Genomic DNA, 14,006 nt, shown 5'->3' on the forward strand with positions numbered 1-14,006 from the left:
TTGTATGTTCGATAATGTGCCCATTGGCACAAACAGAACGCCATAGGCACCCGTCTCTCGCAGGAAGGCAGGTTCATACCGATTTTCTTAAAGCTACCCAACTCAGTCTCGGATAATTGTGCACGAACGTTTACTTCTTCGCGAGTCTCTGCAATAATGGTTTAATCATACCTGTTTACGCCAGGGGAAAAAAAACGCCACACCGCTGCTCCGTTCGTACCCCGGCAGGGTAAAGCAATGCGCGAATCGGCAAGGAAAGATACCTTACATTGTAAGATTTGGCAATCGTCTTAATAACGTGTTCGGCCGTACGAGCGGCCGTATCCGGCCAAAAAACACGCCGCACACGTTTGCACGATCCGCGTCGGGCCGGACGGACACCACGTAGGCCTGCGCTCAACATCGGGCGCAGCTTACGGTCACAGCAACAAACGAAAACGCTTGCAACTTGTCACCGCTACTGCCGTAGACGAAAGCAAATCGCATTATTTCTTCACAAAGGTTGCGTTACACCGACACAATTTCCACAATCACACCATGAAACAGATGCAGCTTCGACGCTTTGCCGTTCTCAGATCGAGTTCGTTGACGACGTTCCGAGTACGTAAAACAGCCCAGCAGTGCCGCCACGATTTCCTCACGTACGTACAAACCACGACGCGGCAAGACACACACGGGACAGGTGACGATAAGCGGCTTCTTGATGCACTACAGCACATTCGTAACACAAATCGCCTACAGAGCTGTTGGTTCTCGGCAACCTCGTTGTCGCTCGACAGCTCAGCGGCGGTGGGGAAGCGAGCGCGGCCATATTGTAAGTAGTTCTCCTTTCAAACGTACGTCGCAGGCGTCACACAAACGGCGAGACGCCATTGGTTGCGGATGAACACAAAATCCCTTTGATCTTGAAAAGCCGCTGCAGAGTTAAGCTGTCACCAACTATAATATTAACAGCGCGAAAAAAAGACGACGGGCGAAGGGAGGTAACACGGACGTGCTCTCTTCCGTCTTTTTCACGCTGTTAATATTTTGCGATAGAGTAACAACTCGCCCAAACCTTCACGTTAATTCACTGACTAGCCAGAAGCACTGTTTATTATTAACTAATAATGGTTGTGACGGTCGCACATAACAACCAATGGAGCCAAGGCAAGGAACAGCAATTAATAACAGTGACTGCAGCTGGTCAGCGAGCGCTCACGGTTTAGTGTGGGCGTGTTACTGGGTTGCCAGGGTAGGAGAATAAGCAGTTCATTGCCAACATTTAAAATAAACATTTTTTCATGAACAGCAGGAACACTTTACTACATATTAAATTTAAAAGACAGCTATCAACACGTACATTGTTGACAGCGGTTAAGTGGGTTAACTTCGCTAATTACGTAATTTTGCGCAGTTGCAAGGTGTAGTTCACGGTTGGTCCACTATCACAATTTTTTATTCGTGTTTCCGTGGTTCTTTTTCAGACTTTTTTATTTTCATTGTCATTTTGCCTGGAAGGTATATAAGAATCATATTTTTGATTTAGTCATTTAGTTTTATGACTTTTAATTTTCTATTTTTTAAAACAGAGGTAGAATAGAGTTGTGCCACTGCGGTCCGAATCGCCGCTCACTGAACACATCACACACTGCACTGGTGTCGTGCTACGTCCGGGAGATGAGTCTCAGCAGGAGCGGTGAAGCGACGACGCGAGATGGTGATGCGACAATTACGAAATGCAAAGTTGGCTGGGCGAAGACATGAACGGATGAGCGGGCACTGGCGAGCGGGAGCTGACACTCAACGGCCCCACGCAGCACAGCACCCACCATACGCAGTCAAAGTCCAGGGTTGCGGACGTGTGGCCGGCAAAGATCACAAATCCGAGGCCGCCGTGAAGGAGCGAAGGCGAAACGGCAGCGACCAAACTCGGAGTGCCGGAGTGCCAGCGCGCACTGCACGGTACTTAATCAGATGTCAGATGCACCCCTCTTTCCGCGGCAAGGAGAAAAAGAAAAAAAGTAAAAGCAAGCAAAACAAAGTTTCGCTGCAGTTTGAGCCGCCACAGAAATCTAGTCTGGCAACACGGGTAGCCGGGTAGGGGGGTGATTCGGCAACGCTAAGGCGGATAGAATGCTAACCACCTTAGCAACGCCTCCGAGGACCCCCCCCCCCCCCCGCGCGCGCGCACACACACACACACACACACACACACACACACACACACACACACACACACACACACACACACACACACACACACACACACACACACACACACACACAAAATAACAAAGAGGAAAGCATGGGGAGACTCGAACCCGTTATTATAACATCCGTAAGCAGAGACATTGAAGTTTGCGCGCGACAGCAGCGCCACCTCTCGCCGCCACCTAGCAACTCTGGGTCGGTGGGTGTTGGGACCGGCCGTTCACGCACGTAAAAACGCGCACGCTGCATGCGGTTTAACATTGTGTGACGGAAGTTTTTTTAAGAAACATAGTTATAATTGCATGTTGCCGGGTCAGAAAGGATCAAAATGCTGCAGGAAAGAATTAGTGTCAGCGCCGCTACTGCTGCGTGAAGGACTGCCACAATCGCGAAAGGCAGCCTGCCTGAAAGGCATCGCTCTGTACAGGTTTCTTGGGCAGCCGTGGAGAATAAGCGTCGCAAGAAATGAATTTGCAGTAAGAAAGCCCTGACTTTTTTTGTCAGTGTAAGGAGTAAAATTATGAGTACGATGACTGTAAAACTAAAACGTTTGCTTTCAGTGTTCCATACACATCGCGAGATTCGATGAATCGCATGCCGTCGTAGTAAATTGCATAACACAAGGCATTACGGCTTCCGCCACTATTGTTTTATCAACAGTAACCTTTTTTTAGCGACATTCATGGCACCGAATGGATACCAAAAAGCGGCACAAGAATATGTTCACAGCACTTCGCGGGCGATTCCAAAAGCAATGTAAAGACGGTCAATACGCATCCCGCTTTACTGCCCTACTTCGTTCCCCAGAGTTCGGCCACGCATTCCAAGCGAGAGCGTGGCATGCTATCAAAGGCAAGGTTGCATTCACTCGCGCTGACTTCTTTAATGTGTTTTGAATACTCCAAAAGTTTAAGTTACTATTGTTTAAGCAGAGGATAGGGAGGAGGAAGAAATACTTTTTTGGAGAATTCTGAACGGCCTGAACAAAGTGTATCACAATTAGCCGCTAAGACGACTCTAACATTACTCACAATGTAGAAGCCGAAACTAAACGGAATCTTTGTAAAGACAGCCGCAGCTCCGCAGCAGATTTCCAACTGTGTGAAACTGCGTTTACTTTGTCATCGGCTAATGACGTTTGGAAACTGTTGTTAATTAGCGACAACACCAACCGAGCCGAAGAAGGGCAACCGGAAAAGAAACTAGTGTGGTTGCGCGAACAGAGGAAAAAATAACACAAACACTCTTCTGTCGTGGAGCGCCGTTGTATACGGTGGGGTCAGTTTATTAGGCTGTGATACAACAAAAAATTAATACTGACCTAAATTGGCGCTGTAAATAAGCTTCCCTTGCTGAGAATGGGACTTCGCAACGATGTCTGTCCCATCAATTTCTTTCACGGTGTACACGCGCGTGGGAACGTACGATCTCTAACTTCTCGCGCACGCAAGGCTGACAGTAGTAGTTCAGCCCCCTAATTGTCCGGAAATCGCACAGAAGCTGTTGAGACATGGGGAAAATATTTGCCAGAGCAGTTTTCAATTCATCACGAGACACCTTTCAAAAACAATCTCAGGATCACAAAAACAAACAACCGAGAGGCGCCGAATATATGAACGCGCGGCAGCCGTCTGGTTCTCACCGACCAAAGTTAGCTAAAGCTTCCGCGGGGCGGCGCTGGGTGTACTTATTCGTCGCGCCCTCTGAGCAGTGACCGGTGCCTATACACCATTTTCCATAAGCAGCCGGGAAAGGAGGAAAATACTCTCAAACCAGTTCTCTCGGCGGCCGACCAGCGTTGCCTGTGCGCGCTGGGCTGCTAACATCGCTCGGCGCGGTGTGTTCCGCTGCGTAGTTCTGAAGTATTTCGCACCGTGTGCTTAGTTTTTGCGGAACTTTCAACTGTTTTAGCAATGCTACGATGCCGTTCAAGGCGCAAACGTCGCTTGGTCCGCACTGCGCGGTGGTGGGTTATTGAACAACCAGAGAAAGCGAGAAACAGTCGCTGGCAGCCCGCATGTGCACGACACTGCCTGGAGAAAATGCAGTGCGGTTGCGGCGTGTTTTTGCTGCATCGCTTCCCAACACACACCGAGTTGAGATGGTGGATTCCGCTGATTAATCGCAATGACTTTGTACCAAAGGCCAACTCCGGGGTTTGTTGGGTGCACTTGGACGGCAAGCAGACGGAGCAAAATCCATTTATCACACGCAAAGCTGCGACAGGGAACGGAGCCCCCTGAAAAGTTAGAAGCAACTTTATCCTTTACAATACAGCATTGATTGATTGATTAATTTATTCATTATGCTGTTTAACGCCCCGACGCTTCATGGGTGATGAGGCGCGCCGTACGTGGCGGAGGGCTCCGGGTTAATTTTGACCACCTGGGTTCTTTCACGAGCGCCGATACAATACAACATTACAATAACTTCTGGTTCCTTGGAATCAATTTAAAATACCATATATTGTTTGGTCATTACAGCCGATTAGCATTAAAGAATACCCTTTTCATCTAATCTAACCTTTAAAATCATGGCGTTTTGTTTACTTTTTTTCAGGCCAACGCATTACACTGCCAAACGATATGAAAGGATAACTTTCTCCATCGCACTCTGCTGGTCGGTAGCGGGATAAGCAGGCAGCCCAATGTGGAAACGCAGCTCGAGATGCGCGTGAACGCTGCATTTGGAAAATATCTGAACCTGTTCACAACTCGGTCAAAGGAAAAGCTTCCAATCCTTTTGCGTTAACGGGTTACAATTACAAAACAGTTACTGCTGGTCGCGTAAAGCATTTGAGGTGCAAGCAACGGTTTCACAAAGGTGGGCTCCGAGCGACAGGCCACATGCGTTGCGCAGAGTTAGGTCAATCATGATCACGATCATGATCAACCAATATTAATTCGCCCGAAGGCGTTGACCATTCTAGCTGCTCAACCTTCGAATAGTAATTTGACTGGTTGTGCGGTCGTGTTATTTTTCCGCCCAGGTAATTTCGTTTCATCAGTAACCGTCATAAGTCTAGTTAAGAAAGATTATATTGCATTGCAATGTCAACAGTGTAGCAATCGCCTCGCCGAAAGTCCATTGCGAGCACGGATCACCGTGACCCACATATGCTGTGCGCGCTCCTCATTCGACGTCCGCGCTTCCGTAAACATGACAAATCGGTAAACATAACAAGCACGGTGGCAATCGAAAACACGTATTTACTCCCCGATATCGATTTCTATGTCAGTCGGTGTCATACCGGTACGTTAATTTGCATCGCGGAACTGCGGAGCACCACCGGCACCGCCACCACACTGCTACTGCTGCTCGCAACAGCCGGGGTCGGCATTTTCAGCTCTGGCAGCAAATTAGGACCTGAAATCCGTCCGCAGATGATGAAAACAAAACAGAGCACACACACACAAGCACTGCAACCGCTAACTTAACGCCAAACCACTACGGTTCACTCGGTAATGCACGGGTACCGAGCAGACGCACGGAAAGAACGGAGCACTTAACAGCCCAGCGCGGAGGTTTCGGCGGTCGCTTCATAGACGGCGCTAGCGTCCGGTCAGAAAAAGCAAATGGCGGCGCCCACCTCTAGCAAGGAAAATGGTGTATACACCAGACTCCACGGCAGAAAATGCATCTGATCAGCCGAATTTCATTCCGTCTGGACGGAACTTTTAGCAACCCGCACTAGGCACTGCATATGTATAACCAGTATAACCACAGACAACGAGCGAGGCCGCGTTGATCCGTGGTCAACGGCGCATTGCAATACAGCGGGTAAATAGAAAGAAAGGAAGCGGCCGCGTCGTGCGTATAACATTGTTCACACACACACACAGAAAAACTCATGTTAGGAGAGCGTCGCAAGCGGGGCACGGCATAAAGCTCTTGTCGCGCGAGGCGACGTATCGTTACGGGGCGACCGCTTCATAACAATCTGCTTACATCCAACAAGCGAACAAACAGCAGTGCAGGCACGAAATATAGGGGCATAAATAGCAACAAGGCGCAGCCTCCACACGACATAGTTCAAATTTAGTACTCAACCTTGGAAGATGAAAAATTCAAGAAAAAATTCCCTCGCACTTCCCTGAGGGGGAGAGTGTGTAAGTGCGAATGCACGGTTGTTGATTGCGCGATTACGGTGGATATCGTGATCTTGGAGTGGAGAGGAGGCGCCCAACACCCGCAGTCACTGAGCGGAGAGAGGAGGAGGAGAGTAGCGCCCGCCGATCCGGCGAGGGCTACACGAGCGCCCTCACGCGTCGGAATGCGGAGCGCCCGCTACGCGAGCGAGAGCTCTCCCGCCCGAAGTGGAGAGGAGGCGCCCAACACCCGCAGTCACTGAGCGGAGAGAGGAGGAGGAGAGTAGCGCGCGCCCATCTTCCCCCGTTGCTAGGGAAGACGAGGAGGAAGACGAGGAGCGCGCGCACCCGCAGCTGTTGCTATGCGGACGACGGCGGCGGACGATTCAGGCTCGCTTAAGAAGTGCATTCGCACTTAAAAACCCGCCGCTGTTTCGTTGCGGTGGTACCTAGAGGGCGGCCATTTGCGAAGGGCCGCATTTCAAAATTACAGGACCGCAACAAAACGACGTCGGCCGGGCGCTGTTTTGACGGTTCAGTAAATTCTTCTAAAGCTTTTAAAAAATAATTCATATTTTATTCTACTTCATGCAAATTAATACTGGAATATTTTCACGATTTCCCACCTGCTGTTGTTCAAGACGAGAAAATAACAGAAAATTTGTTTTATCTGTTAAGAGATTTCTGTCCACTAACCATCAAAGAAAATTTTTGTACGGCAACAGGCATTGTAGCAAAGACTAAATTTACATAAATTTTCCTATTTGCTTAGTTTTGGTGCTAGTAATAATCGTGGTCATATGTATCAAAAAAGTCGTCGTCGTCTTCGCGGCGAGTGGTGGATGCGAAGTCATCCTCAGCATTGTTGTCTTCAACCAGCTGAAGTTGGGCAACGCTTGAACCATAGCGAAGTTGCAGGATCTATTTTACGTGAGCACTGAAGGACACATCACCACGCATTTGTACAAGTCTGAAATTGTTTATTTACATGTTCCGTCGTTGCTTTGCACTCTGCCAGTAGTAGTCATCATCATAGCATCGATATCGTCGTGTTCCTCATGCCTAGCATTCCATGCGTGGTAGCGCTTGACGATAGCGCTGGAGTATTTTTCTTTTCTTCCAAAAACCACTGCACGAGCCGGGGACTCGGCGACCACCACGAGGCGCGCGCTCACGAGCGCTGGGCACTTTCTCGCTCCTCGTAAGTTTTGCGAGTTTTTTTTTTTTTTTGCTGTAGCCACTGTGCTTTCCACTCTCATAAAGTAGCCCATCCCTTTTGTAATTAAGCTTCAGTTTTTTTGTTTTGCTTGGGACAGCACAAGCCAAAATATTTTTTAAAGCAACGTTTTTTACCTCCGGAATTGCCGGAATTTACCTCCGGAGCCTACCGGAATTACCAGTCGGGTTTGGTGTCTCGACCTGCCCTGCGTTGGCTAAAAAACCACTCCCCAAATGGTTCCCTTCAGCTCATCTGGACACCCGATAACGCTTCCAGGGAGGGCAACAAATACACCCACCAAGCCTGCACTTTTACCCCCCGTGCTATGGAGCTGCACGAGAACAGTCACTCGTTTGTCTCGTTCAGGGACATAACCCAGCATTATCGCGTTCTGAGACCGACACTACCTTCGCCTTACCCTGACCCACGGAGAAAGAAATAATTCTTGCACCGTGCCCTGACCTTTCCATAGAACAACAAACTACCCTACGGCTCATACAACCCGGCTCCTTCCCACACCCAACGCGTCTTCATTTAATGCATACGAATCGCTACAACGCTGAATGCAAATTTTTCTCAGAAGTACGAACACTCCGCCACATAATCGGGTTGTGCGACCAAAGCACTGTGGACCCTCCTCTCTTTCCGTCAACTACCGAACAAGAGCAATGGGAGATGCTGCTGTCCAGCTTTCTCTGCCTACCCAGCTTCAGTTAGTGGGCAGAGCCCACGCGGCGCGGACTGCATATGGGCTACAGTGAAGACGGAACCACTCCCCTTGGCTGCACTCTGGGCCGTTCAGAAATCTGAATAAAAATATCTCCTTCTCCCCCCCCCCTCCTCCTCCTTCGTCTCAGCCGCCGATCTCGTCACCTCCGTCCGCGACGGCAGAGACGGAGAAGTGAGATCATCTAACACCGGGTTTGAGCCTCCTTTAATTTTATAAAAAAAGAGGTTCCACTCATGTGCTACACCAATTCAACTCAACCAACCACCGTTCATGCATCATGCTTTAATTTAACCTTACCAAGAATATCTTTTTAAAGTAATAGAGGGTGTGGTTAAGTGCATTTCACTTCTTTCTAGTTTCACTATTTGTAGAGCGAAGTGAGTGAATTTAAGTGACGTCGCATGGGTAATTGTTGTGGGTGCCGCTTACAGCTTTGCTTTCCAACCACATTCACAGGATGAATTGGTGCAAATTTTTTAAATGTGTGCTTTTCTCTCACCTCGTTTTGACCCATTTCTAACATTTTTAGTGGCTATCTTAAACATTACCACAACATGTTTTCGTAATGACAAGAACGTTGGTACTTTCGGGTATGCATTCAAGTTGCGTCTCAAATATGCCTACGGTTTCCTTCGCGACGAACAAGGTTTAGGTGCATAAGCTATGCCAGCAGCGAAGGCAATTGTAAAGGGGACCTATGTATATTTCGCGTTCAATCTTTATTTTACCTGTTCGTATCCTCAGATGCGTTGGCTATTTTGTGTGCCAGGGATGCCTGATTTTCGATTTAAGAAGTTAACTGATGCTCTCGGATTTAAGACGTCGCACTAAAACTATCCCCGATGGTGTCGCATAGCGTACCACAGATATTTGATTACGTTCTGACCACTTCCTATATTGCAACGATATACCTGTGGGCACTGAACTGCGCCCGCTGTTCTGAACAAGTCGAACTGATGCCGATTTGGGCGTTGTTTGGACTGAACTAAGCGAGGCCAGTGATTTTTAATCTAGCGATATCTTCTCGTTTTCGAAAATTTGCATGCTGTAAAGTTTTGAGGTAGACGTACAGATTCCCTCCTTCCTTTTATGGTTAAAACGCTCAGCGAAGCCAAGCAATGAGAGGACGCTTATAGCATAGCCGCTTTGGCAAATGCTGGAAAGAAATTCAGGCAGGAAACAATTTTCACCGGAATATTACTTCACTCTCACTCGTAAACCATGTCCCCGAAATTCAAACACACATTTTTGTACAATGTCTGCCCCTATCATCTTCGGAACGGCAGAGATGGGGAGGGCGAAAGCCACTTTCAGTGTTGGTTGAGTAGTAGAAAACTGAAATAAAAATTTTGGGCGCTTACGACTTGCTCCTCACATTCATTACAGTGAGGCCGTATGTTTTTTTCAGGGTTACGCTGAGTAACTATATTTTGTGGACACACATCCGAAAAATGGCGGAAGCAGAAGGGACTGACCTGCATAAAATATACCTTGAATACAAGCACAACACATCTATCTACAGATCATCCGATGAGGAGTACAGTTTTGAAGCAGAGGCTGATTCGATAAGCCAAAATTTAAACCTGCACTGCGTCCGTCGACTGCTTGGTAGCGACGTGATGTACACTGCTGCCGCTTATTATTACATTACAGCCAAATTTAATAAGTCCTTAAAAAAAGACGTAAGTACGGTGCTCTGGTGTAAAATTTTCTGATTGCCCGAAAAAAAAAAGAATTCCTGTAAATATTGTTATCTTCACAGGTGCTGGAGATCATGAAATTTGTCAATTCTAGTTTTCTTCACGTTGTGAAGAACAACATCTGGATGACAAATTTTACAAAAGAAGCTGTCATCGCAAAGGTGAGAGTAAAATAGGTTTACATTTTAATCACGCGTCGCACATAGAGGCGGGGTTTTAAACTGTATGTATATCGTAGCTCGACCACCGAATCCACCCTTCATTATACCCTTCCCCAGAATTCCCTGCATGTGGAGCCCTCACCGCCCTTCCCCACATCTTTTGGGGGTGTCCTAAAGATCTCTTTCCCCTAATTTCCTCTGATGAGCAGTGAGAGGAGGCGCTGAGGAGGTCAGACCTAGAGGCACAAACCTCCTTGGTCACCACAGCTGCCGATGTCGCCGCCCGGCACAAGCCAGCGGCCACAACCGCCCCTTGAGCCACATAAAGCTCAATAAAAATGTTTTCTCTCTCTTTATAGTAGCTCGAAAGTTATTATCCTGTTTTCTTGAAGTTCCTTTACCTTATATGATGTAAACCTAATCACATACTATTTTTAATTTACTTTCAGCTGCAAAATACAGCGGCTATTATTGGTTACCCCGACTGGATGTTGAACGAAACCATTATAGACTCCTTGTATCAGTTCGTAAGTTGAAATATTTTTATGGGTTTGCAGGAATGATGTGAAGTTATTTCTCACCGGGGTATTGGTCGGGCATTTGAACGCCATTTTATCCGTGTTTTTTATGCAATGTTTCATTGAAGCCTTTTTATCGAACGCAGTTTGACTTATATACATTTAACATAATTGGTAGCCTTTATTTTACGCTTTTTAGGGGCGAAGCACCTTACGGGCTCGGGTTGTCGGCGTCTCCTGTCGTCGTCGTCTCCTGCCGTCGTAGTCTCATGTAGTCCTTGTGCTAAAGCACCAAGACATTTGTTTTCCAACGCCTCGTGCTAAAACGTAACGCGTACTAAAAATTGCATAATGGATAAGGCCGGTTCAAAATAAACTAACATGATTTAAAGATTTGTCAGACGCTCCCTGTCCGCTTCAGCCGTCGTCAAGCACAAGCAGACGGTGTTTGTATATGGGGTGTAATTTGTGTTACACTCAAGTGTCCACTTGCTGTCGACGCTAGGCCTGATGGGCTCGGGTGGTCGGTCAAAGCAAGAAAACGCATTCTTACATGGTGTCGGGTACTACATTGATCACCCAGTACGAGCCCCCAGGGCGAGGCGTGGGCATTGCACTGCTCTTGCGTTGATTCCTGCTACTTCCCCAAACTGAGGCAGATGGGGCATGCAAATTGCTTGAATTTACTTCAACGCAAGAGAGGGCGCCACATCCTTAGCAAGCGCGCAATTGCTCCTCCCACCGGCGCTTCTCCGGCGCCCAATCAGTGCGCGCCGTGTGGCAAGAGAGAGACTTACAATCTTGGAATACACTTATGCACTGCATGCTTCGCCCCTCCCGAGGTTTCACGTTAGTGGAGAGGGCCTGTTTTTTTTACTTCCTTTTTATCATTTCTAAAACGGATGTAAACTCTCACAAATTTTGCTGGTTAGTTGCGCCGGTTATAGTGTTACAACTATCTTTCGCTCTCTCTCTTACTCTCTCACTCTTGCAGATTTTATGTCTTTCTCTCTCTCTCTCTCTCTCTCTCTCTCTCTCTCTCTCTCTCTCTCTCTCTCTCTCTCTCTCTCTCTCCCTCCCTCCCTCCCTCCCTCCCTCCCTCCATGAGCATTTACCCAACGCTTAATGCAAAGGTAGCCCATTCTAATTATACCGCAATCGCTGCAAAATGCCGATGTCTTTAATCCCATCCCACAATAGTCATCGACAACAGGGCTTTAGGATTTATACCATGTATGCTGTTTGCCGACTCTACAGAACGAGGAAAATGTTTTTCAGTGAACGTAATCTGCGATTCTCACTCAGGCCAGATCACAGAGAATTACATTCAACATGAAGAGAGCTGTCAGTTAACTATTTGCGGGACTTACTACACGGCTACATTAACAGCTGGTCTTCGCCATCAAACTCACACAGAAAAGGCTCAACGCGCCGAATACTTGGAAGGTGCTCGTGTTGCGGAGCGTCGCCGCTTGCAAAACAGCACACGAGAAAAAAAAATGCCACTCTCCATATTGTTAACTCTGATTTTGTGAGGGATTTGTGTCCATATGGCAGTATGCAGCAGCGGGTAGCGGAACTGGAAGCTGCTTTGCGCTCTCAAGCGAGCAGTTTCGCATGAGAGAGGACCTTATCGTCTTTTGCAATCCTACCTTTCTCATGGGGTAAAATAAGGAGCAGTGAAGTATTTTTGTTTCCAACAGAGGAATAGCAACTCATTTCACCAGGAATACCTTAAACACACAAAAAAGTTATTATTGTTGATGCTCATTTGACTTGCGTCATTGCCTTTCTGTTTATTTGTTGTAATTGTGTGTTTGCCAATGTTGGGGCCATGCTTCTGTCATTTGCACCGTTTGTAGAAACGCCAGGTGAATGTTATAACTGCCTCCTGCTGCCTTTGTTTTTGCTGAAAACGGTTAATAATGTGGTTATCATAAAACTAATCTTGTCTCCGTAAACAGAGGACGTGGATGGTCTCTGAGTAGCATAATATATGAAGCCTGGAGCTAGCTGAAAAATTCTGCACACACCTACCCCATGAAAGCGTACACCATGTACGAGATTTTCAGGAGATTTTACAGTAGCTGCGAAAAATAATAATTGTTATGAAGTCGAGAGGTCCAACTTTATCCAATCCTCATTAATTCACCACTATAACTCCATTTCGCAGAAGTTAGAATGCAGCATTCCATCCTTCTGATAGAAACGAGACATTGTGCTAAAATTTACGAGTGCACAAAACCAAATTAAGCCAAATCAAATCGACAAGTATAGGTGTGCTTTTTTCTGAGATAGGGGAGCCGGGGTTAGTGGTGCAGAGTAATGTTTTATTGCGCATTTCTTGGTTACGGTCTTTCTTACATACATTTCGTTTTTTATTGCTCCGAGCACTGGTCAATTAGAGGCCACTGTGGGTGGCCTCAAATTTACCAGTGCTCGGGGCAATGCTATCAAGCGCCGGTGGGAGACGTCACTTCCTCCTGCGCTTGTTGACATGTACAGACTAAAGTCACTGGAACTTCCAGTGACTTTAGTACAGACTGGGGCAACATGCTTAAAGGGAAGCTGAAGCGCTTTCCAAAAAAATTGAGTTAGATTAACAGTTATATAGTTTCTTGCGCGCTGATTCCGAATATCACATTGAAATTTATCGTACATGAGTGAAGTGGCATTTATCTTGCAAAAAGCGCGGCCCCGTTCGAAAGACGCGCGCTTTTCGTCTTTTGACGCCCCTGATTGGTTGCGCCCGTCATGACGTCGAAGGAGGACACCCTTCGGCCGCGCGGGTTTTCGGAAGCATTGCGAACGATCGCACGGTTGCCTTTGCGGCAATTTAGCTTGCAGTTTAATTTTCGCACATGACTGGAAGTTTGTTTTATAATTTCCCGTGCCATTTGTTCAATTATCTTGGAGCTTAAATTTGCTTTACACGACAGAGAACCCCAAAGCAGTGACTGTGACGTCGACTAGTGGGTTTCATTAAAATATTTTTGAATTAGGCAACCAGCATAGGGGGATTTTATACCTTATGTTAATATTAGGTACTGCCTTAACTGTTTCTTATTATACACAAAACCATTTATGCCGAAGATTAATGGGCGTTTTATAAACAATTCTACGAGCGAAAAGCATGTACGTGCACTGCGCGAAAAAATAGCGTTCATGCGCTGTAAACGTATATGCGAGACACATCTTGCCGGTACACGCATAAACCAACAAGCAGACTCAGCTTCCGCATTTCCTTTGTTCGTTGTCGCCCACCCCAGCCCCGTTGCTCACCCCCTTACACAGACCCACACGCGCGCGCCATTTCGGCAGCGGCGCTACGGCGCCTCCGCGATTGCTAGCTGCACTTCGATGAGTGGCGTCTTACTGCTTCACATGCATTTATTCT

The 14,006-nt window shown here is 47.2% G+C and overlaps 1 protein-coding gene across 2 annotated transcripts in view; it reads left to right on the forward strand.

The window, feature by feature from the left end:
• LOC144147353 (neprilysin-1-like) overlaps nt 1-14,006 on the forward strand; it is a 109,025-nt gene that overhangs the window by 47,277 nt on the left and 47,742 nt on the right. For both annotated transcript variants that reach the window (XM_077679465.1, XM_077679466.1), the window contains exons 10-12: nt 9,639-9,912; nt 9,993-10,091; nt 10,541-10,618. In XM_077679465.1, the coding sequence (XP_077535591.1) occupies nt 9,639-9,912; nt 9,993-10,091; nt 10,541-10,618 (451 nt within the window). The remainder of the gene's footprint in view (nt 1-9,638; nt 9,913-9,992; nt 10,092-10,540; nt 10,619-14,006) is intronic.

The sequence above is a fragment of the Haemaphysalis longicornis genome, unplaced genomic scaffold (genome assembly GCF_048455015.1).
Source record: "Haemaphysalis longicornis isolate Haplotype H1 unplaced genomic scaffold, Haemaphysalis longicornis Haplotype H1 scaffold_7, whole genome shotgun sequence".
NCBI classification, from domain to species: domain Eukaryota; kingdom Metazoa; phylum Arthropoda; class Arachnida; order Ixodida; family Ixodidae; genus Haemaphysalis; species Haemaphysalis longicornis.